Source organism: Neodiprion virginianus, chromosome 6, assembly GCF_021901495.1.
Source record: "Neodiprion virginianus isolate iyNeoVirg1 chromosome 6, iyNeoVirg1.1, whole genome shotgun sequence".
Classification (NCBI taxonomy): domain Eukaryota; kingdom Metazoa; phylum Arthropoda; class Insecta; order Hymenoptera; family Diprionidae; genus Neodiprion; species Neodiprion virginianus.
The window spans coordinates 12,357,608-12,383,597 of NC_060882.1; the positions used below are offsets into that span (position 1 = coordinate 12,357,608).

The window sequence follows — 25,990 nt, forward strand, 5'->3', positions numbered from 1 at the left end:
CAAGCATCTCGCGTCGCGACATCAGTCTGTGAAGTTAGAATTAAGCGCAATACGCAAAGCCACGAACTTAATCAAGCCGTGTAGTACGTAAGTGAGTGAGTGAAGGTGTAAACTTCGGCACCATCGAGGCCGAAGCAGAATCCGAGAGAGAGAGTACGAAAGAGTGAGAACGTGAGTAGCATAAGAACGTAGTGTAAGCTTCCTTGTCTATAACCTTGCTGCTTCTAGTTATTTCATTAAACATTTCTACTTGCTTCCATTCAAAATATTGGTACAAAATAATTGAAATCCTTCAAACCATTTTCCCACGGAACGCCCTGTAGAGGACGTCGCCTCCCAATCCACGTAAAAATTAAATATAAACCTCGTTAATAACAAAGAGGGTGAAGTCGTCGCGTGCGAGACCGCGCCGCACGTGACAGACTAAACTGGTGTCAGAAGTGGGATTTGGAGGTGATTTTCCTTGGGAATTGGAATCGAGGATTCAATTTTTGTGAAATTTAAAACCATTTCCCACGGAACGCCCTGTAGAGGACGTTCACCTCCGAATCCACCAAAAATTAAATAAAAAAACCTCTGAGAGATCAAGAGGGTTGAAGTCATCGCGTGCGAGACCGCTCCGCACGTGACATACCCTTGATCCAAGCGCAGTCTTTCGATATGAAGTGCGCATAGTTGGTTTTGAGCATCAAAAGTCCATCATTGATATCTTTGACATTGTCCGATACTGGTATGTCGTCCAAGTTGTCAATAAAATATGCGAAACCGTGAGGGTCATTAATATGATCATCGTTTGTGTTGAGAGCACTGTCATGGTTATGGTCGGTAATTTCCATATGGGAGTCGAATTGTTGAGTGCACGTATAGTATTCAGTGTCTGTGAGCGAGTCGGAACTGTCGTCGTTATCAGAGGTGGGCAGGAGTGGCGAGGGGGGAAGGGAACAGGAGTGTAAGGGAGGTTTCGTCGGCCTGGAAGTAGCGGGGGGTATCTCCTAGCGGGACGCGGCGGCCCGACCGGTGGGGGGCGGGGGGCATGATGACGTCAGTGGGTGGGGGTAGAGGTGGATTCGGACGAGGTGCTGCAGGTTTAGTCGGACGTTCCGATTTCTCTCGCAGATGGCGGCGGGGGGGTAATCCAGATGTGGAAGGGACAGGGTCACGGAGGTTAGTATAAACGGGTGGGGGTGTAATTCAGGGGCACGCCGTAGCAGGAAGCGGAGAGTCAAGGTGGCAAACGGTGATTCTTATTTTCGAATTTTTAAAAACATAATGGATCATTTTGCGTACCGCGCTTTATTCTAATTTGTCGAGTCCGCAACCTATCAATGGTATCGAGACAGATGTTACGCCATCTTCTTTCAAGGTTTTTCTGAAGTTAACCAAGGTGTCGAAAAAAACGTGCGGCAAAGGTCTGGCACTGTATTTGGGCTTTGTAACTAGGTTATAGATTTTTCGGTTTCTATGGACTACAAAAATAACGTCAGTCACAGTCGGGTCGAATTCTCTAAGTTGTTCGCGGTCTATCAATTTACGTTCTGTCAGTTCTGAAGCGATTCCTTTTGACATTTGGCAGTCAGCAGATATGCAATGAGCCAAGTTATCCTTTTGCTGTAATAGGTCAGCTTTTATTTCCTTGATACGTCTATTACGCATACGAGGAAAAATTCCGCTTTCTATGAAGAAATCGCTCTAAGAAGGGCCCGGTAAATCGGTGGGCGGACCAAAGTCATCAGTTCCTGATTCGGTTTCTGGGGTCTGTAAGTCATCCGAGCTGAGGAAAGAATCTGAAAAATAGCTCAGGTATGGTCTTTCATGAGACCCAAGGTTTGTTGAAGAATTTGTTTCGCGGTGGTGTTTAGGTTGGCGATGTACTGGGATCGGCGCCGGGGTAAAGCGGGGGGGTTAAAGGAGCAACGGGGTTTATTCATCGCTGAACTCATCGTCGGAGAGATCAGAGGAATCAGAGGAATCAGAGGAGTATATCATCTCACAGGGTTGTGAGATTTTAGGGTGTTTCAGCGGAGTTGGGTTCGTGGACTCGTCTATGGTCTGTCTAGGGCGTCTGTGGTACTGATGAGTCTTTTTACTGCGTTTTTTTGATCGATCGCTAGAGGCTTCAGTCGTTGGACGGGTGCGTTTTGTATCAATAGGAAGAATTTGAGCGGTGTCAAGGGGTGCGTTCCTGGACAGAGCATCAGCGTTGGTATCAGATTTTCCGGACTTGTATTTCGTATCGAAGTCGTACTCTGCTAGTTCTAAGCTCAACCGTAATAAACGGAAATTAGGCTTCTTGACGCTTTTCACCTATTTGAGTGGCTCGTGGTCTGTTATTGAAGTGAACTTCTGACCATTGATGTAGGGGCGGAAGTGATTCATACTCCAGTAGGCGGCTGAGAATTCTTTACCAGGTACCAAGTAGTTCAATTCAGCGGGCTTGAGGGCTCGGGACGCGTATGCTACCGGTAGGTTGGCACTGTCTTTTCCTTGACCGAGAACTGCACCTATCGCAAATGATGACGCGTCTGTAGTGAGCGCAAATGGTTTGCTGAAGTCCGGGTGTTGTAGAATTGGTTTCTTGCATAAACAATCGCGTAAGTTTTCGAAGGCGGACTGGTGTTCAGACGTCCAGATGAAAGGGGTATCCTTCTTCGTTAAATTGTTGAGGCATTTAGCGATTTTTCGAAAATTTGGAACAAATCTTCGGTAATAACCTGAAAGGCCAAGAAACTGTCTAACATTTTTGGGACTTTTGGGGACAGGATATTCTTTTACAGCTATTAATTTACCAGGGTCAGGTTTTACTCCTGACTCAGTTATCAGGTGTCCGAGGTAAACGACTTCTTTGCGCAGGAATTCGCACTTGTCTGGCGGTAGAGTTAAACCAGCAGTGGTTAGTCGCTTCGTTAATTTCCGAAATTTAATTTCATGTTCTCGCAAGTTTCGAGCATAAATAACTATGTTATCTAAATAAACGAACATCTCGTTGCCTTAAAGGCCTAGGAGGACTTGGTCCATGAGCCTTTGAAACGTGGCGGGGGCGTTCTTTAGTCCGAAGGGCATACGAGAGAATTCATAATGGCCTCTAGGTGTCGAAAATGCAGTTTTCGTGCTGTGATCCGGATGCATGGGAATTTGGTGGAACCCGGAAGCAAGGTCGAATATGGAAAAGTATTTAGCTGAGCCAAGCTGGTCAAGGATTTCCGTGATATCGGGCATGGGGTGTGCGTCGCCGACTGTTTTTTCGTTAAATTTTCTGTAGTCGATTACCATACGCCATCGTTTATTGCCGTCACTATCCGGTTTTTTTGGAAACATCCACACCGGGGAATTATACGGAGATGAGGAATGTTTAATAAGATTTTGCTTGAGTAGTTCATTAACTTGGGATTCGATTTCGTCTTTGTGAATTTTGGGCAAACGGTATTGTTTGGTATGAATAGGCGTATTGTCCGTCGTGGAGATAGTGTGATGAGATAAATTGGTGTGGCGTAATTCATCTCCTGGGGAATAAAAGAGATGGTTAAATTCTGTTACGAGATCAAATATAGATTGTTTTTCGTTGTTATTCAAATGATCAAGATGTAAGCTGCTCTTTCGGACGTCCAATCTTTCTGACCTACTGTCGGTCGAAAGCACTGTTGCGGCACTGGGACAGGGTGTACTGTCGTCAGCGATAGGAGGATCGGATTGCGGTTGCGCGAGGTCAGTGGACTGGATGGGGCGGGGGGGAGGGGGGGGGGGGGGGGGGGGGGATTATTAGTCGGTCGCGATGTACGCTTGGCGGTAGAAAGGATTAATGAATTACTAAGGAGAGGGTTTGGGTGCGAAACGAGGGGTTTGGCGCGGGCATCGCTGTGGTGGTTACTCGGTGCAGTGGGTGTAGCGTTGGGCATGACTGTACTCAGTGGCTCGTCGAAGTCGTCTAGGGTTACTGTTTGGAATCTTATCTCCACGGTATATTCGTTACAATTGAACGCGTACGAGTAATCGATGCCGTTTTGGTTTTCAACTAACGCTTCACCGCATAGAACATTGTTGCGTAAATCGATGCGTCTAAGGTAGCCTACTTTGGTGTCTGAGTTCGCAACTATTAGTGGGATGGCTTTTACGGTACAGGCCTGTATTGTAATTACGCGCGTTTTTTCGGGCGCGGACGAGGGTTCATCGAATTTATCAAAGTGGATTGGCAATGAGGATCTAAGCATCACCGAGTTTGAGTTAAAAGAAATAGTTGCTTTCTCTTTTTATAAGAAGGGCTGGCCGAAGATACCGTCGTGCGGAATCGGAAACGAGTCAGGGACCAAGTGAAAGGGGATTAATGGGATTTATTATTGAAACGTATTCCAGTTTTTGCAATAGTTTGCGACTTTTTGTCTGTCATACCAGTCAGCGTCAAACGTTCGTCGGTTGTTCGTCGAACGAGGGGCCTAACGGAACATTCTTTGACTGAGTTGACGTCTGCACCGGTGTCAATAATCAGCGTAGATATTTTTATTAGCTTGGGGGTGTCGATCGAAATTAGTGGGGAGTCAGCTGAAGCTGTTATGATGATATGACTTGACGATCGGTACGCTAGTTGTTTGCATTGCTCACGGGCGCGTTCTCCCCGCAGGCGATGTTCCCGTTTAAATGTTCATTTGGACCTGCATAGCCTTGGTTATTACGCGGAAAGGATCTACATCGGTCTACTGTGTGGCCTCTGCGATTACAATTGTCGCAGTATAGTCCTTGATTTCTGTTGGTCCTGTTGCATTTATTGTGGAAGTGGGCCATTCTGCGACATTTAGTACAATATCTTTCACTCTGCAAACGGTGACATTCCGTGATGAAGTGACCCTGGTGGTTACAAAATTGACAAGTGCTGGGAAGAGCATTAACGTGGTTAGCAGAACTGGTGTTCGGATCGAGCGCTTGGGCGTAGGTTCCAGGTTCGGTACGAGGCGCTGGTTGATAAACGTGACCAGGTGTGGGCAATGACATCACTGGGGGGATAAAGGTGGCCGCGGTGTGCACGTGAGACGGAGGAGCAGTATGGGGGGGTAACGGCAGACATATGGGTGTAGAGGGGGTATAATATTGTGCAGAGAATTGCATCTGACGGTTAATTAGCTCGGCTTCTTCACCTTCGGCGATGCTGACGGCAGTTTCGAAGGTTGGTAATGGGCTGATAGTAGCGATTCTCCACTCCAATTCTGGCCGAAGCCCTCTAATAAACGATATAGAGGTATCCTTCTTTAGATCATTCAGTAGAAGCGTTGCTCAGTCTGGTGGGTGCTTGGCTATGATCGCTGTGCTTATTTCTTTTGATATTGCTCTTATTCTGCACGAGTAATCTATGAGGCGCTCATATGTTTGTTGTGTAATTCTATCTAATTGAGCAGATAACTAGCGTATGACGATATCCGGGCGGTATGCTCGGCTGAGAACAGTTATGAGGTCCCCGACGTCATTACAGTTAATGCCTATCAAATATTGGGAAGCAGGGCCTGTAACCTTTGATTGCGCAAATTTGGCGAAGGTCATTTCATCCGAAGCTTTTATAAGAGTCTCTACCTGACGTAATTGTTCTACAAATAAGTCAAAGGGCATGTTGTGGCCGTCGAAAGGAGGGATTGTCGGCAAGACATCTTTCACTGACCAAAAGTTTGAACCGGTTTCGTTAGTTGGTGCCATGTCGATTGAAGCAGGGTATTGCAAGTACAGGAATAAAAATATCAACTCAACACTAAGACTTAGAGTAGACTCACAGGGTGAAGGTGAACGCAAAAACAGAGTACAGCATGGTTGTAGGCAGCTGGACGCAGGTGAAACTTGAAGAGGCGATACACGTCATGCGTCGGCACGAGGAGGGTATAGATGAGGTACTCCGTGGCGTGTTGATAAATGAGTGTGGTAATCCAGGTCTTAGGGCGATGCCACTCTTGGGTCCAGATCCTCGTCTCAACAGGGTTGCAGGAGTCCGAACGAGCGGGAAGGGTCCATTCAATATTTGTCGGTACGAAAGGTGATGTGTTCAGATCCGGTGTGCCGCTTAACTTGGCTATCGCACTGAATTTCCACTCGCTAGACAGTTATTCGACGTCGTACGTATCGATGAATTTCAATAGTACCAAAATGTGACGGAGTTATTGAAATTGGAGGACTCTTTGCAGAGCCTATGTTCTTAGCGAGTTGAATATATTCAGGATGCCTGTCACAGTACTTTGTGGGCCGGAGTTCATTCGTAACACGGCTATCACTGATTGGTACGGCGTTAGAAATTTTGAGCACCGAACACTTCCGTAGAAATCATGCAGCACTGTACTGAGGGGTAGGTGGACGATCCTGTCCGCTGCCACCAAAATGTTACGGGGTAGAATGCGTAGGCTCTGATGAGCGGTAATCGGAGCTTACTCCATGCCCAGCCACGGTGTTATTTGGCTATTATAGGGTCCGCTCACGTCGACTATGCACGCGCTCGCTACTACTCCCAATGCAGGAAGTGAATGGAATAGAAAGGGATCGGTATTAAGGAAAGGTCAACGATTTAAAGTATATGATTGTTTATTAGTAGTCAATGCAACGGAGTCGGTCGAGGGAAAAAGGTATGGTCTTGGTTTAGAGGGATAGGTGTCTTGCTTGAGCGCTAGGATGGATCTGCATAGTTTTGCCTGATTTAGGAGGCAAGCTAGCCGCGAGTTACAGAAGAATCTGCTGACTTGCGAACGATAAGAGTAGACTACAGAGCGTAAGGTAACTAAGAGTGTAGGAAAGGAATATGAAGTCTGGAGGACGTAACATTCTTTTGGATATTTAATTTTTCTAATTTTTGTTTTTTTTATCGAAAATTAGACTTTTAGAAATAATAAAATAAATAAACATACATCACATGTGTATTTAGAAGTGCAAAGAAGAAAACTCAATGACAGCCTTTAATAATTCGGTTGAATATGTAGGATGGCGAATGTCTGCCACCTTGTAGGGGCCCCAGAACTTCAGAAAATTGTGATGGATAGCTTCTCGGTTTTGCTCGGACCACAATCCCAAACCTTCATCATTTTCAATTAGTAATAAGCATTCTTCTAAATGATCGAGAAGGACATGGATTTTCAACGTGCGGGATAGGTTTTTGAAACCATCCAAAGACTTTTTCAATTCTTTCACATGGTCGCCAGCCAAAGGGACCAACTTAACCAGAAGTAAAACTGCAATTTACAACCTTGTTCATCGCTTTAAATGCAGCAATGTAAGGTATTATTTTCAAAATACCTACATCCTTACAAAGGGCATAGCCGGATAAGCAGGTCGAATCGGCCCCCGCTGAATTTTTTGTCGGTACTTCAGGGATCAATTTGGACCCAAATGAAAATAATTCAGTGAAAATTTCAGCTATTAATCTTAAACGGTTTCCGAGTAATTGAAAAAAAACCTATTTTTTAGTATTTTTTTTTTTTTTAATAGTAAAATTAAAAATTTTTTTTTGCTGATTTTTTTTTAAATACTTACGAGTAAAAGCTGTGAAAAAAATTTTTTTTTATGATTTCTAGACTAATAGCCGATTTTTAAACTAAAAAACAAAATTACAATTATTTTTTTTTATGCCTATTTTAAAACATGCAATCACCAAATTTGGACAGAATACGTCTTTTATACCCCTCTGTACTCAGGAATTTTTTCAATTTTTTTGGTTTGGTGCAACGTCATGAAAAAAATTAAAAACCAATTTTTTGTTAATTATTTTATATTTCAACTGCTTAGAACACTACTTACAACTAATTATAAAATGTATTTATTCATAAAAATATTCATCAAAAACGTAAGTGGTCATCAAAATATTTGTTAATATTTTCGTCAATCTTCATCACTGTCTTCATTAATAACTACACAGCGCCCGGTATTATTGAAAATGCGACTTAAAAGGATCATACCAGCTTTCTCAAGCAGTGTCATACTTAGCTGAGATGATGGATGAAGATAATAATATAAGCCTTCAGTACGTAAGATCGGCTGAAAACATTCTTAGATTTCAAGTAAGATCTCGGCATATTAATGCAAAAACATATCGCTGCTTCATTAAGTATCATCGTGGCAAAAATGGAGTTAACGGAATTTCTCGATATTGCTGTGATTGTGCCAACAGTCGGCGTACAGTTGGTTGTTGTTCGCATGTAGCAGCTATTATTTATTACCTATCACATGCTAGATATTTATCGAGAATTGTAAGACCAGCAGAGATTTTAAGTCGCATTTTCAATAATACCGGGCGCTGTGTAGTTATTAATGAAGACAGTGATGAAGATTGACGAAAATATTAACAAATGTTTTGATGACCACTTACGTTTTTGATGAATATTTTTATGAATAAATACATTTTATAATTAGTTGTAAGTAGTGTTCTAAGCAGTTGAAATATAAAATAATTAACAAAAAATTGGTTTTTAATTTTTTTCATGACGTTGCACCAAACCAAAAAAATTGAAAAAATTCCTGAGTACAGAGGGGTATAAAAGACGTATTCTGTCCAAATTTGGTGATTGCATGTTTTAAAATAGGCATAAAAAAAAATAATTGTAATTTTGTTTTTTAGTTTAAAAATCGGCTATTAGTCTAGAAATCATAAAAAAAAAATTTTTTTCACAGCTTTTACTCGTAAGTATTTAAAAAAAAATCAGCAAAAAAAAATTTTTAATTTTACTATTAAAAAAAAAAAAAATACTAAAAATAGGTTTTTTTTCAATTACTCGGAAACCGTTTAAGATTAATAGCTGAAATTTTCACTGAATTATTTTCATTTGGGTCTAAATTGATCCCTGAAGTACTGACAAAAAATTCAGCGGGGGCCGATTCGACCTGCTTATCCGGCTATGCCCTTTGTGGATCGTTTAGTTTTTCAGCTTCTTCCAGAAGCTTTCTATAAGTGTTCCCTTTGAATGCGTTACCGTGATAATTTTCAGAAATCAGATGTAATTTTTTTGGCCATAACAGGGCTTTTTCTTCGCCTACCAGTTTGACCAATCCTTGCCAATAGAGATGGTTGACCAACCCTTGTAATAGATGAAGCTCGGGAATCAGGCATTTTTGCAGAACAGAAGTATAATCTTCTTCAGATATAAGAGGAGTATTGACAGTGCTATGAGAGTCTTTACTAAATTCCTTTTTTTTCTCCACAAGACAGTATTTCTCATAATCAGCTCTCAAGCTTCCAAATGTCCTCAAGTTTGGGCGGACTTCTGCTTCAAAATCGTCGCTCTAATCTATGTGGGAGTCAGTATTCGGGACATTCTGAGATGTTGAAGACTCTCTCAATTTCTGCAATGAGATGCAACAATAGGACCAGGGATAGGTTGCTGTTGCAGTTTGCTGGCCGTTGATAATAATTAGAAGTTTGAAGTCTGCGACGAATTTGAATGAAATATCATTAATCCCAGTCAACTCAAATAATAGCTTCATGTTTTTGTAAGATTCCTTGATCTGAGGTACTAAGCACAGCATTATCAATTTATCCACACTAATGAGTTTACCTCTTTTAGTTACTTTGCCATCTCCAGCAGGATGAGAAGAGCTTTTCCTCTTTCTTGGTCCATTTGCGCTGCCTGATGAAGATGGTCCTTCTTCTGAAGTGGGACCATAGTCTTCATAATTGCCAAGAGAACAATTTTCAGGGAGGATGGTCAAACTGATTTTGAAAAAACCTTGTCCTCCATCCGCCATAACTTTGATTAGAAAATTCCCTTTCAGTTCACTGTTCCCTATCACTGCTTCGAGAAGTTCTCCAGCATTTACGAATACAACAGGTCGAAGTTCCTTAGATATATTCGCCTTACCTTCACATTCAAATTCAAACGAGTCTACCTTGTATACATCCGCCAACACCTTCGATTGCTCTGAGGTATGTTTCAAATAATTCTTAGGGACAGAAAATCTCCCTGTACTGGTTCTCAAAAAGTTTGTTATTGTTCTCATCTGGTTACTTGAACAACTAAGTGTTACCCGTAAATCATCCAACCGGGCTTCTTCAAAAGCAACTTTTTGATCGGCGCAGGAATTGACAGCTAATCTTGTTTTCCGTCCACTCGTAGACATAGTCAAATTAACATCCGACCCTTTTCGCACACTTTCTTCAGAGGTACATTTTTTCTTTATAAGATGAGTAGCAACTTGCTCTTGGGTTTTCTCCGAGAGCTTTTCAATAATTTTCATCAAATTATCTCGAGAATTCTTCATGTCGTATACCCCGGCCAATCCGCTGCAAACATTTTCAGCATATATGCAAATGATCTGAGGATTTTTTTGGTGTTATACCTTCGAATGAGGACGGTTCTTTCTCAGGAGATTTATAACTTTTGGATACATCGACCTTATTAACAATATTTCTCAAATGGCCTCTTCCTTTTTGAGTCTTGACATGTCCTCGAAATCTAGCTGTCGAACAAATGTAACAGTTACAGGTTTTGGAAGAGCGTGTAATGGGTTGTAAAATTATATCAGCGTAATTAGGCATACATGGCAATTGTCTTTTATAAATCTCCTTGTCGTATTCTCGTAGTGTTAATCTACAAAATCCACAGATTGACAAAGGATATTTTTCGTCATTCTGATTAAAGTGAAGCGATAAGAACTGTTTTATCAGTTTTTCTAGGTTGTCGTTGACGACAAAAGAAGATTCATGTGTAAATACAATTTTCCTACCACACGGAGCACATATTTTTTTCTATTATCTTCATGGGTGCAGTTACTAGTAGGATTCATTTTAAAGGACAGAATGATATGATCATCACCCATTATATGTGGTTGCTATATATATTTCAAGTCGTATTTTGCTTGCGAACGGACTTTTTTTTCATCATACGCCACCTATCGGAAATCTTCAAAACAGATATTCGAATTGGGCTTCGGAATCCGCAGAACCATTTACTTTTGTAGCCTGATAATATTCAAATGAAAATTTTGAGATTGGAATATTTTGTTTAAACAATTTCTGAGTTGTTTATTTGCCAAATAATTGAATTTCTGGTTTAAATATTCTCATCTGTCTCTCATTCCCGTATATATTCATGATGAGAGATAGTTTTCAAAATTCTCCAATTTTTGCACCATGAAAATCAAATTTTTATTTGTAAATTGTTTTGAACAAATTAAATAATGTTGTTTGCCCTAAATTATGTTCAAGATAAGACTCAGGAGGACCTGATAATATAAAACAAACGTGGTTTGAGCTGATAATTTGGAATAGGTGAGTTGGGAACTTCGAGCGATCGATGGGCAGTCGAAGCTCTGGAGAATTCGTTTTTACATGTACACAATTGTTGATAATTCGGAAGTAGGATCTGATAGGATTTTAATTTTTGCGAATTTTTAATGTACAGCTGATACGGAAACTTTCTGCATCGGCCGTTTTCCGGGACATTTTCATCGCACTTTTCCTCCCTTCCTGATCACCGTGTCTTCGAACCATTAACGCAAATCTTCTTCAGTCACCGAAGCCCGCACAAGAGGCAGATTTTGAGCTACACGTAAACTGATCTCTGGATGGCGCTTTCTGAAATTAGCAAGCCATTCTTTTCCAGGGCGATTATTCTTAAAACAATTCTACTTTTGATTTTTCACGAAGTAAGTCTCAACGCAGTCAAGCAACTGTGATTTAGACACAGGCGAGCTTGTTATTTAGTCATCTCAGCTCTGTAAATGAACCATGTAATGACAACTGCTTCTTCTTCTGCAGTCAAAACCGTAGATGGTCCACCTTTTTTGCTAATAATTTCAGGATTTCGCAATTTTTTGCACAGTATAGCATAGTGAGCACCATGCATTTGTCCTGCTTTTCTGAGTGACACACTTTTTTGAATAGCCTCCATGGCTTCCTTCATAGCTTCAGTTGCATAACATTCCCTTTTAATCTTTTGTTTAAGCACTTTTCCATCGATGAATTTTGTACTTCATACAGTATTAACAATCTTGAATTTGCATTTTGATTTAGATTGTCTTGCAGCCTTGTGATTCTGATTTCCCTTTTTTAAAGCTTTTTTTGTCTCACCACTTTTATAATCTTTGCGTATTGCCATGCCTGTAACATTAAACAATTACGAAAAAAGTCAGTATTTGGAAGAAAAGTATTCGCTACATTTAACTAGAGAACTATTTTTAGGTTAGGATTGCAGTTATGAAGTTTTATAGAAGGTTTCGACTCACTTTCTTGTGAAAATTGCACCCACAGAAATAAAAATCACTTATACACTAATATTTTACAACTGAATGTCAGTGAAAAATTATAATTCAAATAAATAAATGTCTTTCCGATCCTGACTCGAAAACGCGCTCTACTGTAATGTTGACATATTCGGGTTCCTTGTTATGAATCGCGAGCTTCTAGTGTTTCATAAATAGGATCCTAGTAAAAATTTTTATCTTATTTCGAAACATATGTTTATTTTTCAATTATTTATATTTGAAAAAAAATGACGACACTGAATGATTCTACGCAGTTTTATTTAAAAAATGAGTCACTCTTCATGTTAGACAGTAATGATATAGGAAAGAAATCAGTGAAACAGTAAACGGTTTTATTCACCTATGACTAGCCACTTGACCAGCGTAGTTACCTGTCATATCGACATTCGATAAAAAAGTTCTTTCTTTGTTTCCACTATTTTCTCTTTTATATTATGTTTTAATTGCGTCATAAAGAAAAGATCTTCAAGTTGATGTGCATATTTTTCTATTTGACCAATCCAATTTCTTCATAAAATGAAATATAGTCAGCGTGTTTCATAATGGGACCTGATATCTGCAATGTGTCATAATAGGAGACTTCACCTTATATATTTATTGCGAAGAAGACGAAATAGCGGTAAGAACGGAGTGTGCTGTACGAAGCTATATAAAAATTAATTTCAGATGTGACGTTGTTGAGAGTTAGAATAAGAATGTCTTTAGAGACAGAACGTACGGGTGCGGGAAAGGCGTGAGAATCTTGAAGGCAGGGAATACAATTAATAGCTGAGTAAGGGCGAAAGTGAGTAGCATGAGGCCAGACAGAGGTAAGAGGATAGGACAGAGACCATGGTATTAATATAAGAAGTGTGGGAGAATTAACGAATAGAAAAAATAGATGGGAGATGGTACGCCAGACATAACGTCAGCAACGAATTGGAGGAAATTACGTAGTGACGGAATAGCGACGATCTCGAAGGAAGGATGTCGACGCTGCGAAGGGAGAGCCAACGAAGATCCCTATACCGCGGGACTCCGAAGCGGATGCGATTCCTGCTGGCGTCCGGCGCGCCGCAGCCTCTCCCACTTACCTCGCCAACAGTTAATGACCAAATTTTCGAAGGACCGACTAACGACAAGGGAGCACTACCCCGTTTACCCTCGGGACATCATGGAGTTGCGCGAAGGACGAAATTGCGATCAAGCGCTAAGTTCTGCGCCACGCTGCTACAAGTGCGCGTCGAGTTGCGCAATCTACGAAATCGATCACGGATTGATTATTGCGTATTCTTGTGGGTATGACGTTACGTAGGGTCTAGCATATTGCGATTCGTGTTGCGACAGATCGTCTATTTCGGAAATCATTCTAGTTCTGGCGATCGTACGAGATAGTCGCTCTTTGGAGTTTCACGAAGCATTAGAGCTGCCTAAGAATCACGAGGGGGTGGGAGAATTGGTTGCATGGATGTAGAACAGTAAGCGCTGCTTATATCCACGCGACTGAAGTTCAAGAGTAATTAAATAAAGGCTTGCCGAATAAGGGGACTCATTTTGAATTTGCGTTGTCGAAACGTACTCGAAATTCTGATTCCGATTCTTTTGCTTGGTGACCGTATCCTGAGTTGCTCGTTATGGAGTTGAGTAAATTTTGAGTAGTTGAGACTGTTAAGTAGAGTCGTGGTTTTGAGTTAGGTCTTTCTCGTTTTTGAAATTACGTACAGCTCGAATTCCACTGTATCGGGTCCAGCCGCGTTATCGTGTTTTTCAGTGTCGCCTCTCCAGTAGATCGCGAATTTATTGCCGAAATGGAGTGTTCGAGTTAGTGAATAACGATTTTGAGGACTTGGAGAAAGTTTGAGTTCAGATGCGTTGCGATGGCTTTCAGTTGAAGTTACGTTCAGTCGCGCTTGCGATTAGTGGAGTTTCCGTTTAGTTTAGATTGTGTTGAGTTGAGTTGCGCTAAATCGAGATCGCGTTTAGTTGAGATTGCGTATAAGTGAGATTGCGTTTGGTTGAAATTGCGTATAGTTGAGATTGCGTTATCGTTGTGTATATTTTGGTAGTGGTTGAGATGAGAAGTTCGTGTTATTGAGTTTCAGTTGCATCCAAATCATAATGGCGCTTGAGAATTTGTTTAGTTGACTCCGAGTCAAATGATATTGAGAACGCCGTCTGTTCGATAACCCGGTGGCGCTTCATCGAGAAATTAGTTATAGTTTAGGTTTTGAGCAATTATTGCTGTAGCGTTAAATTTTATAGGTTTCGAATTGAGAATTGCGTTTCGAGCTTTTGTAAATAGTTAGGTAGATTTTAGCTAGGGAGCTGCAAGCTCGTTAGATTAAGAAAAAGCGTAGGTTACGAATAATATACTGTTATGTGATCTTGGATCGCGAAGAGCGAATTTAGATTTATTTTTATTTTTATTGAATAGCGTGTGGTTGTCGAGTCTCTCTTTCTTTCTCTCTCTCTCCAGAAATTACCCGTCCCCTCTGCGCGATATTGAGCTACCGAGCAGATTCCCGAGGTTTAGCGAAGATGAAGATTTCGAGGTTTGTTGACCACGCCAGTTGCCCAACAGAATCTCGCGATATCTTTTATAATGCCCACCTTTTCGCGGGCCGCCAAATAATTGTATATGCGGTAAGTTCTCGGTCACTTCTCTAGGTGGCTGAGGTGCGATAAGAATCCATGTCACAGTATACCCACATACCTATGCAGATTCAACCCTTCATCCTGCATACATGCCCTTATAGCTATAAAGTTTTAACTCTTCACCCTATGAAAATGCCTTTATAGCTATGAAGACTTGACCCTTCACCTACGGTATATACCTACATCCATCTGGGAATCAGGGATTCAACACTTGACTCTTCATACATCTCTAACCTTCAAAAATCTGACCTCTTACCGCCTTCCCTCCCCCTTCTAACAAAACTCAAAAATGGGAGTTGGTGGGCGAAGCGTGCAGGAGGGCGGAGCCTTCCTAGTATATGTATACAGTAGACCTGTATGTTCTGTACGTATTATTCTCTGTATGTTGCGAAAAACGCGGAAAAAAGATGTAATTGATCTAGCCCAAAAATTCTTGTATCGAAATCCAAAAAATTCGACAAAGAGGTAACATAACTGTAAACATTTTCTGAGAATTTACAATTTTTTAGGTGATAATAAGGGCAGCGGTGAGAAAAAGATTAAAAATCACGAAAAATCAATGCTTCTCTTATGAGAAAAAGTAAGGCTGCCTAGCAGTGGGTAAATATGGAGAAAAATTTTTTTTTTAATTATTACAAACCAATTTGGGGGGTAAGACCATTAAAATTCGATTTTGTCCTTCTTGAGGACAGGTCTAATATACATACAGGGACAATCTCTTTAAAATATACAGTCAATGCGCATGCGTCAAATACTTCAATCTCATTGGTCGGTGAAATCGCCCCGCGTAAATCTCTCTCGTGCAAAGAAGTTCTCTAGAAGTTAAAACTTTGATTAACACGACGAAAAATTGATCGAGCTAATAGCGATAAGTTTGTTACTTAACCGTTGCTGTCAATTCATTCTACTGAGGAATCATTCTGTGCACCATTGTAATTCAAGCATTATTATTGACCAGCATTGTTTTTCAAACTTTATACCATTCAATTTGGTATCTGATTTTGAAGCTCACTTTTACTCTCTTTGGCATTAAATTCAGATAAATAGTTTTTCAAGTCCTCAATTAGATTTTAGGGTTGAATTTTGCTAGCCGAACTGAATCACTAAATCTAGAATTGTTAAATAACTTCAGTTAAAAATGTCTTTGAATTGAATCTTAGTTGACGGTGTCATCTGGCTAGCTAGTTGCACGATAACTTAAAACCAAATTCAATCTTACACTCTTCATAGGGTACTACGCTTCCAAGCACCCAACATTCAAACAGATTTCTCATTCCAGTCGAATAAAACCAATTTTCAAAGAGCATCAGCATCAACTTTCCGAGTCACTACCTCGAGTGTTTGAGACTGTAACCTCAAAAATTGGTATGAACTACATCGCTGTCAGAAACATAGTTTGACAGCTGAAACTCGGGGTGGTCAGCCTACCCGAGCAGCCGATAAAACTCGCGCATGCGCATTGACTGTGTAGTTTTAAGAAATTGTCTCGGTATATAAGTATATATGTTGGCGCGCGACGATTCGAATACGACGCTACGAGCCGTATTCACCTAAGCTGAGTTGACATATAAAAAGAAATGTAACTTTTTTGTTAACAAGCGGCGTAGAGGGGGAAGCGAGACGGTACTACCCCTCTCGAACGTGGCCGCAGCGTTGGTAATGTTGATAACGGTAGTCGAATTTGAGATTTCGGGTCGACAGGTATTTCGCCCAGGAACTAAAACCGTGTGATTGTGGATACGTTCTTCTCCCTGTGCGCCGCTCGGATTGTATGACGGGATAGTGACAACCGAGTAATAGAGCTCAAGTGATGTGGGTTGTGGGTTTCAACCCGTTCCAATGAAAAGTGTGAACTGAAATAATGGTCTCTCCGTCGTCTCAAAGATCCTAGCCACCTTCCCCGATATATATATGTCAGGGAAAGACCGGATATCACTCTCGAACTACGTGCTTGTCGTGTAAAACGCATTTTGAACCACCGTTTATTAACAAGTCAAGACTTGAAACTTTAATTAACAGAACTTTTGAGAGAGATTCAATATTTTGAACATTTGATCGAAACCTCAATTCGATTTTGGGCTTGCTTGTTTTCCGAATCTTCGTTCCTGTTTTCAAAAACAGCCCCCCTTCGGAACAATAGAATACAACGACGGCGGGCAACTTCATTATTTCGTTATCGTAGGTAGAACTACAGTCTTTTGGGTGTATTGTGTATGTATGTATGTAATATTTAATGCTCCCCTTGGGGATACAAGGACTTCCCTTTTCCTCTTCCTTTACAATATTTTTTTTACATGTTTTCTTAACCTATTCTTACCCTATTCCTACTTCCTACCTTATCCTTAGTTAATTTCTAATTGCCTGTACCCTGTGCCGTTGCCTTGCCATTCCCTTACTTTCCCTCTTATCCTTTTCTTATTCTTTATCCTTATCTTGACTTAACCTTATCCTATTTTACCTTATTCTATTCCCTAATTCGTCCTTATCCTGATCGACTTCCATTTCCCATTCATCTCTCACTCTTTCATTCTCTTGTACATCCCTGATCCTTTCCAATTCTCTCATCCAGACTTCTCCCACCCCGTCCTCACCTAACATCTCCCTCACCACCTCCTGCCAGCCTTCCTCTCTTCTATCCCAGCCCACGCACCTTTCCCATACGTGCTCCCATGTTTCCTCCTCTCCCCCGCACACCCTACACCTTCTCTTTTCCTCTTCTTCCCAGTACCTTGCCTCCTTCATCTCGCTTCCTAATCTAAATCTTGCCACCCTTATCCACCTGCTTTCTCCCCATCCCTTTCCCAGATACCCTGGTATCCCTTCTCCTTTCACTAGCCTGTACCATCTGTTGTACGTCGATTCCCTTATTTTCTCCCACCTCTCTTTTCTCTGTTCTTCCCTCTTTCTCTCCTCTATTTCCCTAAGCTCCACCTCGCCCCTCTCCCTGCTCGCGACTACCTTTCTACTCTCTGCTCCCCTTTCCGCAAAGAAACTTTCCCTTTCTCTTTCCCACCTCGATCCCTGCCTTCCGGCTTCTGCCTTGTCCCCTATCTCTTCCCAGCATCTCCTAGCTAACTCGCTACCCTCCCCTCTCTCCAGCTTCCTTTTAAAATTCCATGCCATTTTCCCTGCCCTAATCCTTGGCTTCTCCCTCTATAGTTCCTCCCTTACTAGATATCCCGGTGTTCTCCCATCCACTCCACATGTCCATCTCAAAAATCTATCCTGTACAGCCTCGACCGCCCTCCACTCCCTCCACCGCCATATCTCCCATGCATACTCTATTACCGTTCATACTAGCCTGTCAAAGAACCAAATCCTTTTTTCCCAATCCCTCTCAAACTTTCTTTTTCCTATGCCCCATACATGCCTCATTACTACCCCTGCCTTCCGTACTCTCTCTTTCACCTGTGCTTCCTGTCCCCCATTGCACTTTACTCTATACCCGAGATAGCTGAACTCTTTCACCTCCTCTATCTTTTTCCCTTTCCATGTCCAATCTATGTTTTTCCTTCTACCGCCTCCTTTCCTGAATCTCATAATCTTTGATTTCCCTACATTTACCGTCAGCCTTTTCCTATCCATATACCTTTCTGACTTCCTAATCATTACCTCCATTTCCTCCTCACTTTCCGCTAGTAACAATATATCATCCACATAAGCTAACGTGCATACCCTGCCGCCGGCTAACTCCACCCCCCCAACCCTTCTCCCTCTCCCCATTTCCTCTTCTAAGTCCGCCAGCAGCAGGTTGAACACATGCGGACTGAGCGGACATCCCTGCCTTACCCCCCTCGCCGTCCAGAACGCCTCTCCTACCTTTCCCCCGCTCCTTACTCGACTCTTTGTTTCCTTGTAAATTTCCTCTATCCTTACCCTTAGCCCTTCCCTCACCCCTCTCCTTTCCATAGTCTCCCACAGCACCTTCCTGTTCACTGAATCGAACGCCGCTTTCAAGTCCACAAAGAACGCCACCATCTTTCCCTTATCCTTACCCACCTGCCTATTGATTAAATAATCAAGTACATATATATTGTCAATTGTACCCATGCCTTTTCTGAAACCCGTTTGGTTTTGCGGTATCAAGCCCTTTTCCTCTACCTCTCTTTCTAACCTATCCGCTAATGCCATCGCATACACCTTATATAGAGTTGGCATCAAGGTCACCCCCCTATACTCTTCTACCCTTTTCCCCTCCCCCTTCTTAACTATCAGCGCTATCAATCCCTCCCTCCAATCCTCTGGCCAGCCCTCCCCCACGCAAACTCTGTTACATGTTTTCCATATCCACTGCTCCATTTCTTCCCCCCCATACCACCATACCTCGCTAACTATTCCATCCCCCCCTGGTGCCTTTCCATCCCTCAGCTTTTTCTATCACCTTTTTAATCTCTTCCCTCTGCAGCTCCCCTTCCCCGTCGCCCTTCCTATTTATCGTCTCCCCGCCTTATGTTACCTTGCTTTCTACCCCGCCTAATAATCCCATGAAATACTCCCTCCACTCCTGATCTCCTATTTCTTCATTCACCCTCTTCCACTTCTTTCTTTCCCTATTTACTATCTCCCATACCTTGCTTTCTGTCCTTGCTTCCGCTGCTTCTTTTATGAATCCCTCATTTTCTTTCTTTTTCCTCTCCTCGCATAGCCTATTATATTCCCTTCTTTCCTTTCTATACGCGTCCCCTTCTCCCTCCCCCTTTCTCCATTTCCTTAGACTCTGCCTAACTTCCGCTTTTTTCGCCTACATTCCTCATCCCACCATCCCTTTTTCGCTTCCCTCCCCCTCCCTCCTACATCTAAGGCTCGTCTAAACTCCCTTATTCTTTTCTCCATCTCTTTACCTACATCCACTTCTCCTGTCCCCTCCCATTTAACTTCTTCTCTAAACCTCATCCTACCCTCCTCCGTCCAGTCTCCTCTACTAGTTCCCCCTACTTTTTTTCCCTTCCTTGTCCTAGCCACTGCCCCCCTTAACCACACTATTACTGGGTGATGATCCGAGTCAATCCTATCCCCAATCTCTATCCTTTTGACCCTATTCCTTACCTCGATGTCTCCTATAGCGTAGTCTATCACCGTCACCCCCGCCCCTCCTACATACGTAAATTCTCCCTCCTCATCCCCCCCTATGTTCCGGTTCATTATTGCCCATCCTGTCTCTTCTAAAAATTGCACCAGCTGCCTACCTTCCGAGTTTATTTTCCTGTCCTTCGATTTCCTACTCCTACTCTCCTCCTCTCCTTCTTCCCAGCATCCTCCCCCCTCCTGCCCTGTCCTGGCATTAAAATCACCTCCCACTAGCACTTTTGCACCTCCCCCCATTTCTTCTGCCCGCTCCTTCAATTCCCCTATCTTCTTTTTTCGATCCCCGTTTACGTGTATTCCTACTACTACCCATTTTTCCCCCCCTTCACTTATTTTCCTTGTTATCATGCCCTCTTTCACCTCTTTCCTCCCTCCCTCCCCACTTACTATCTCCCTTCTTACCCCTCACAGCATTCCGCCTATTGCTCTTCCCTTCCTATTTTTTCGAACCGCATACTGTACTTCCCATTTATACCCTACTGGCAACTTATTTCTAATCCTTTCCCACCCCTTCTTTTCTATCCACGTCTCCATTGGAAATATTACATCCCACTCCCCCAGCCCCCTCCAGAAATCTTCATCCTTTCTCGCGAGCCCCGCCACATTCTAAAAAGCTACTTTCCACCCCTCCCTTTCCGTCTCGCCTACTCCCCCCTCTCTCCTCTACATCGCCCTCCCCCCCTTTCTCTGCCCCCCCCACTACCCATTCCCCCGACTGCCTTTCCCTACGTACCCTTCCCTGTGCATCTATACTTCCCTCTTGTCTTTCCTCGCTTGCTGACCTTTCCCTATCGCTTTCCCCTACTTTTCCCCTCCCCTCCCTTTGCCCCTCTTCCCTCGCTCTCTCTGCACCGTCCCTAAGCACCTCTCCTATCTCATCCAACTTCCATATTTTCCCTTCTATCCAGATCTTTGCATACCCTATTCTTACTCTGTTTCCCCTTCTCTCCTCAATAGCTGCTATCTCCCCTAACTTCCATTTCATTCTCCTCTCTGCCCAGGTGAGATCCTCGTCTATTCTCTCCTCCCTCCCTTTGAGGAGGCTTTTTCTTCCGATTACCTGCCTCTTTTGCTCCCTATTTCCTAGTCTTGCTATCCATATCCCCTTTTCTCCCCCCTTTTTTGCGCCTACCTCCCACATATCCTTTACCTCGACCTCTACCCCTATCAGCTACAAAATCTTTTTCAACCCTTCCTTTTCTCTTTCCTTCTCTAGTCTCGCTTCTCTCACTACTATATTTCCCCTTCTTTCTTCCCTTTCTTTTCTCTCTATGGCCCACTCCATCTCTTTTAACCTATCTATTGTTACCTGCGCCACTTCCACATTCCCCTGTACCTGCCTTTCCCCCCCGCCTTCTGCACTCTTCTTTTTTAATTCTATCGGCCTCTCCTTTACTCTTTCTATCTCCACCCCTCTCCGCTCTTCTACCTCTTCTCGTCTTTTACCTAGATCCCTTATCGTTTCCTTCATCTTCCCTCTCTCCACTTCCCACTGCTCTTCCCTTCTAGTCATTTCGCCTTCAATCTTTTCCATTTCTTCCCTGATCCCCCTTCCCTGCCCTTTGACCTCCTTTAGACCTATCTTTAGCTCTTCCCTAATCAACCTTAGCATATCCTGTATACCCCCTTCCTCTGCCTTCCCTTCCTCACTTGTCTTACCCTCCGGCGACCGGTGCACTTTCCTGCTTTTCCCAAATACTTCTTCTCGTTCCTGTATCTCGTTTACATCCTCCTCCCTTTTTTCCCCTTCCTCCTCCAGCTTTCTCTTCCATCAGTCTAGCACCGTCGTCGTCGATCCCAGGCTATGCCTCCTATCCCTCCCTAACGCTGCTACTGCCCCCGGCCTACCTTTCTTTTTCTCCTCCTTTTCCCTGTTCGCCCCTTCTTTTTGGTCACCCGCGTTACTCATATTCTTTCTCTCCGTCACCGCTCCCTACCTTATCCATCCGCCGCCTACCTGTCTCCACTCTATCCCCCTTCTTACTCCCTAGATGTCACCGCCTATTCTTATCTTATCCGAATCGTTGCCGTCCGCCGGCTCTTTCTGCCTAACCTCAAAACTCTCCCCCTTCTTTCTTCTTCAACTGCCCTTCCCTTCTATTTGTGCCTCCCTATTCCCTTCACCCGACCTCCCGTATATGTCTTCCCCGCTCCTTCTCTGCCCTATTTCCTTTTCTCCTTACTTTTGCTATCCTGCTAAATTCTCGCCTTTTCACTCACACTCTTTCGCACACCTGCCACTCACATCCAAAACAGAAACGGAAGTCCTTTCGGGTGTATTACTCTTATCATAATTTCATTACTTTTTCAAACAATTATATGATATAACTGTAAAAAACTCACAATAATTGACTTCTATTAGCTTATCAAGATGTTAGGTGACGGCGCAAAAGCGGAGAAGTGATCGAGCGAAAGAATTGATGCGCGTCATTATATCGATAATCGATACGTTAGTACGAAAATCGAAAGTTATGATTCAAATGTAAATTTTGTTACAGTAACACATCAAATAGTCATAGATATACAACTACAGAAGAGAAGCATATAAATTGCTCAAATTATCAACATCAGTGCGTTTATTATACGTCAAGTTTTTAGCTATATCAAACATTTCTTTTATCAATCGGTGTTGTGTGTTAGATTCATGAGACAGAACAATAAGATTGGTAATGTCAAATTTGTGACTCAACGTTACGCTATGATCCGCTAGAGCTGATTTATTGCAATCTTTACATTTCATACTCTACTGGTGGTCGTTTATGCTTTTTGATAACAATTGTGAGGTTTGCCCAATGTATGACCTGAAGCATCCCATACATTCAATTTTGTGAATCACATCGGATTGTTTAAGGAAGGAATCTTGGTACTTTAGTTTAGTAAATAACCTTGAAGTGGTGTTACTGTTTTTTAACACAGCTTGATTGTTATGTTTTTTCAGAACCGATTTTAATTGTTCTGATAAGCCTTGAACATATGGGAGTACAACCAGATTTGTGCAGCCGTCATGTGCACTACGTTGTTCTCGTTTTTTCCAAAATGTATCATTGTTGTACAGTTTGTCAATTCTTTCTGTTTTGATATCATCAATAATATTGCTAGGATAACCATTATCTGATAACGTATTGTTACAAAGGGTAAAATCACCCGTCTTGCCCCCTTTTTAATGATCTAGTAGTCATCATAGATAAAAGACGTTTATAAACCTCTTATGTCTTTCAAAAGAATAAGGTTGCTGCGTCAACCAACATTATTGTAAAAACAGTCTTGTTTCAGACTTTAAACGAGAAACACATATTTCGCAATTAAAGCTTTTTCACAACATTTTACTCACGCTTTTGATTTTGACTTGATAATCAAACTCGCGGATCCATATTTATTTTCCGTAACGTCAAAGAACGTTACAGTATCTTTAATTAGTTTTATATTTTCAGTTCTGAGACTAGGTTCTGCTAATTTTAGTCCTCGATCAAATAATCCTGCTACTATAGATTTTTTATGTGTAAGAGGATGATATGATGTGTATTGTTAAAATCGACCCGACCATGTCGGTTTACGATACCGATTCAAGTTGAGGAAGTTATTGTTAATAATGATATTGAGATCTAAAAAACTGATATAATTGCCTGACTCTAATTCAAAGGTAAATTGCAATTTTGGGTGAAAACTATTAAACTCGGAGGCGATATCATTATTGAAAGATATAAATTCGAACAATTGGTGATTTCGAAACAATAACGACCGAGCCAGGAATCGAACCTGGTGTCCAGAGATGCTCAGCTGGAGCCTTACTCCACTAAACCACCTAGCCGCCCTGACTCTATTGTCGTTAATTTTTCTCATCACCAGTGAGTTTGAATTTTGTTTTCATGTGCCCGGGTATGTGTGAATATGAATTTTTCTTTTCTTCAAGCACTATGTATATAATAATGTATGTAGATAGAGAATGTTTACATTTTCGGATTCTTGCTTGCGATGGGAAGCTAAATCAGACGGACAAGCCGTCTAATAATTGATATGCGGATATGCATATCGTTAATTACGAGAATATAATTGTTAAAAGATATAAATTCGAACAATTGGTGAGTTCGAAAAATTAACGACGCAGCCAGGAATCGAACCTAGCGTCTAGTATCATTAATGTTATCTACATGTATGGCAGTGAGGATGTCGTCCACGTATCTTTTGTAAAATGGTAAATCACAACTTGTTTATCCACAATGTTTTTACACCCTCACCTTCTATTTGACGTCATTCTTCAAATTTATTCCGTTTAGTAATTCCATTTATGCTAGATGTAAGTGGTTTTTTTATTATCGTTGTTAATTCGTCGAAATTTTTTGCTGAGAGTTTGTCCGGTGTAGATAAATTCCTCAACAATGTGTATTCGTCACTTTCGATTATTGTTATTAGATGTGCCGATTTCTTCTTATTTTCTTCTACTTCATTTGCTTAGAAGAATTGCTTATGCCTTTTTTTGCCACATTTTCCAGTTGTCCGGCCAAGAAAAATCTTTAATTTAACCAGTCACCCGACCAGCAGCTATTTTTTTCGCTATTAGCTATTTTTCGTTGAGTCATTTTTATGCCGAATCAATTGTTCCCTTTGAGCAATTACTTGTTTTTTGTTTTCTCCGATGATATTTTTCTTCACGGGCGGATATTTTTTCTTTTCTTTTATTTTTTGTCTTTTATAGCCACGCTAAGCAGTCACACACGCAGACAACTCTTTTTCTATGCGTGTCTATTCGACTAAAATAATTATCTTCCGAGTTTTTCGTGTCCTAGCCCTCCTTTACCCTCGTCGTCAATTTGTTGTATTTCTTTTTGGTAATGAATGGGACTTCCATGGACAAAATTATTATTTATTGATAGACTAAGATACTTATTATATGACTGAAAGTGAGCCACCGTTAAACGTTCTTTGTCTTTTTCGGCTAACTTGTCGTCTAGCTTGCCCAACCGGCTTGAATTTCAGTGGCGCACTTTGACGATTTGGTTACAGTCTACCAACATCATTTTACAGCTACTGCATATATTATAAAAACAATTGACACCTGATATTGAATATTGGAAAAGAAGCTATTTCGTCCACTTGTAGACTGTAGTGAAGGTATCACAATACATTTATAATCATGCATTGAAGATTCCAGCTAGAACTTTCATTCTTCACACAGAATTATTCTACGATCTAGTCTAACATCGTAATAATTGTGCTTTTAATTTTTGATTTACTAGAGAACGTGCCTCACAGAACTACCAGATGTAACGCCATCCAGCGCCATCATACGCCTTCCACCACCGTGTATGGACTCGCCAAGCAGTGGTAGCAGCAAAGATCGGCGCGAACGAAATCCTAGAAAACGCTGCCGCGTTTTGGCGCCCGTTTTCTTACTTGTCTCTTTACTTCTCCTTGGAGGGCTATGCTTACCTCTTCTACTTCAAACTGCTCCTATAACTCATCAACAAAGATTAGATGTAATCAGAAGGATATTAACGGAAATACCTCTCATTGATGGGTACGTAAAAAGATATTTGCGACTGTATGATTTCTAGATCCATATCAATTGTATGACTAAAAGAGATTCGTAAGCAAATCAAACTTTGTAATGATAAGTAGAACTTGAGTGGAATGTTGAGAATGGAATCTCTATGAAATTCCATGCGGATAAGAAATGACATAATGCGTCATCCATGCTAAACCGTACACTATTTCATCCCGGCCATTTTCAACGTTTTTGAAACTTTTCGTACCGACTCTTTACCCAAAATAAACGAATATGCCGAAATTGGCTGCTTTGCTATTTTGATATTATTCTTGGAGTAGCGAGTGTTTCAAATTTTCGAAGAAGTCACGAAATTGTCGTACGCAACCTCTGTCAAAAGAAGTTTTCTCTGCTACTGACAATTATACAACTTTCTCCATACGCTTATTTTGGAGGTAAAGCAAAAGGATTGATATTCACGGATATTAATTCAGAGTTCGACGAATATCCTCTGTATTATGAACATTCTGATGATTGAACATGACTTTGTTGAGGCAGGATTGTGTGAGCGGGATAGAGTAA

At 41.6% G+C, this 25,990-nt stretch overlaps 1 protein-coding gene across 4 annotated transcripts in view; it reads left to right on the plus strand.

Annotated features, from left to right (window-relative positions):
• The window catches only part of LOC124307480 (dipeptidase 1-like), a 1,861,010-nt gene that overhangs the window by 391,787 nt on the left and 1,443,233 nt on the right, over positions 1–25,990 (plus strand). For all 4 annotated transcript variants that reach the window (XM_046769153.1, XM_046769154.1, XM_046769155.1 and 1 more), the window contains exon 4: positions 25,161–25,441. In XM_046769153.1, the coding sequence (XP_046625109.1) occupies positions 25,161–25,441 (281 nt within the window). The remainder of the gene's footprint in view (positions 1–25,160; positions 25,442–25,990) is intronic.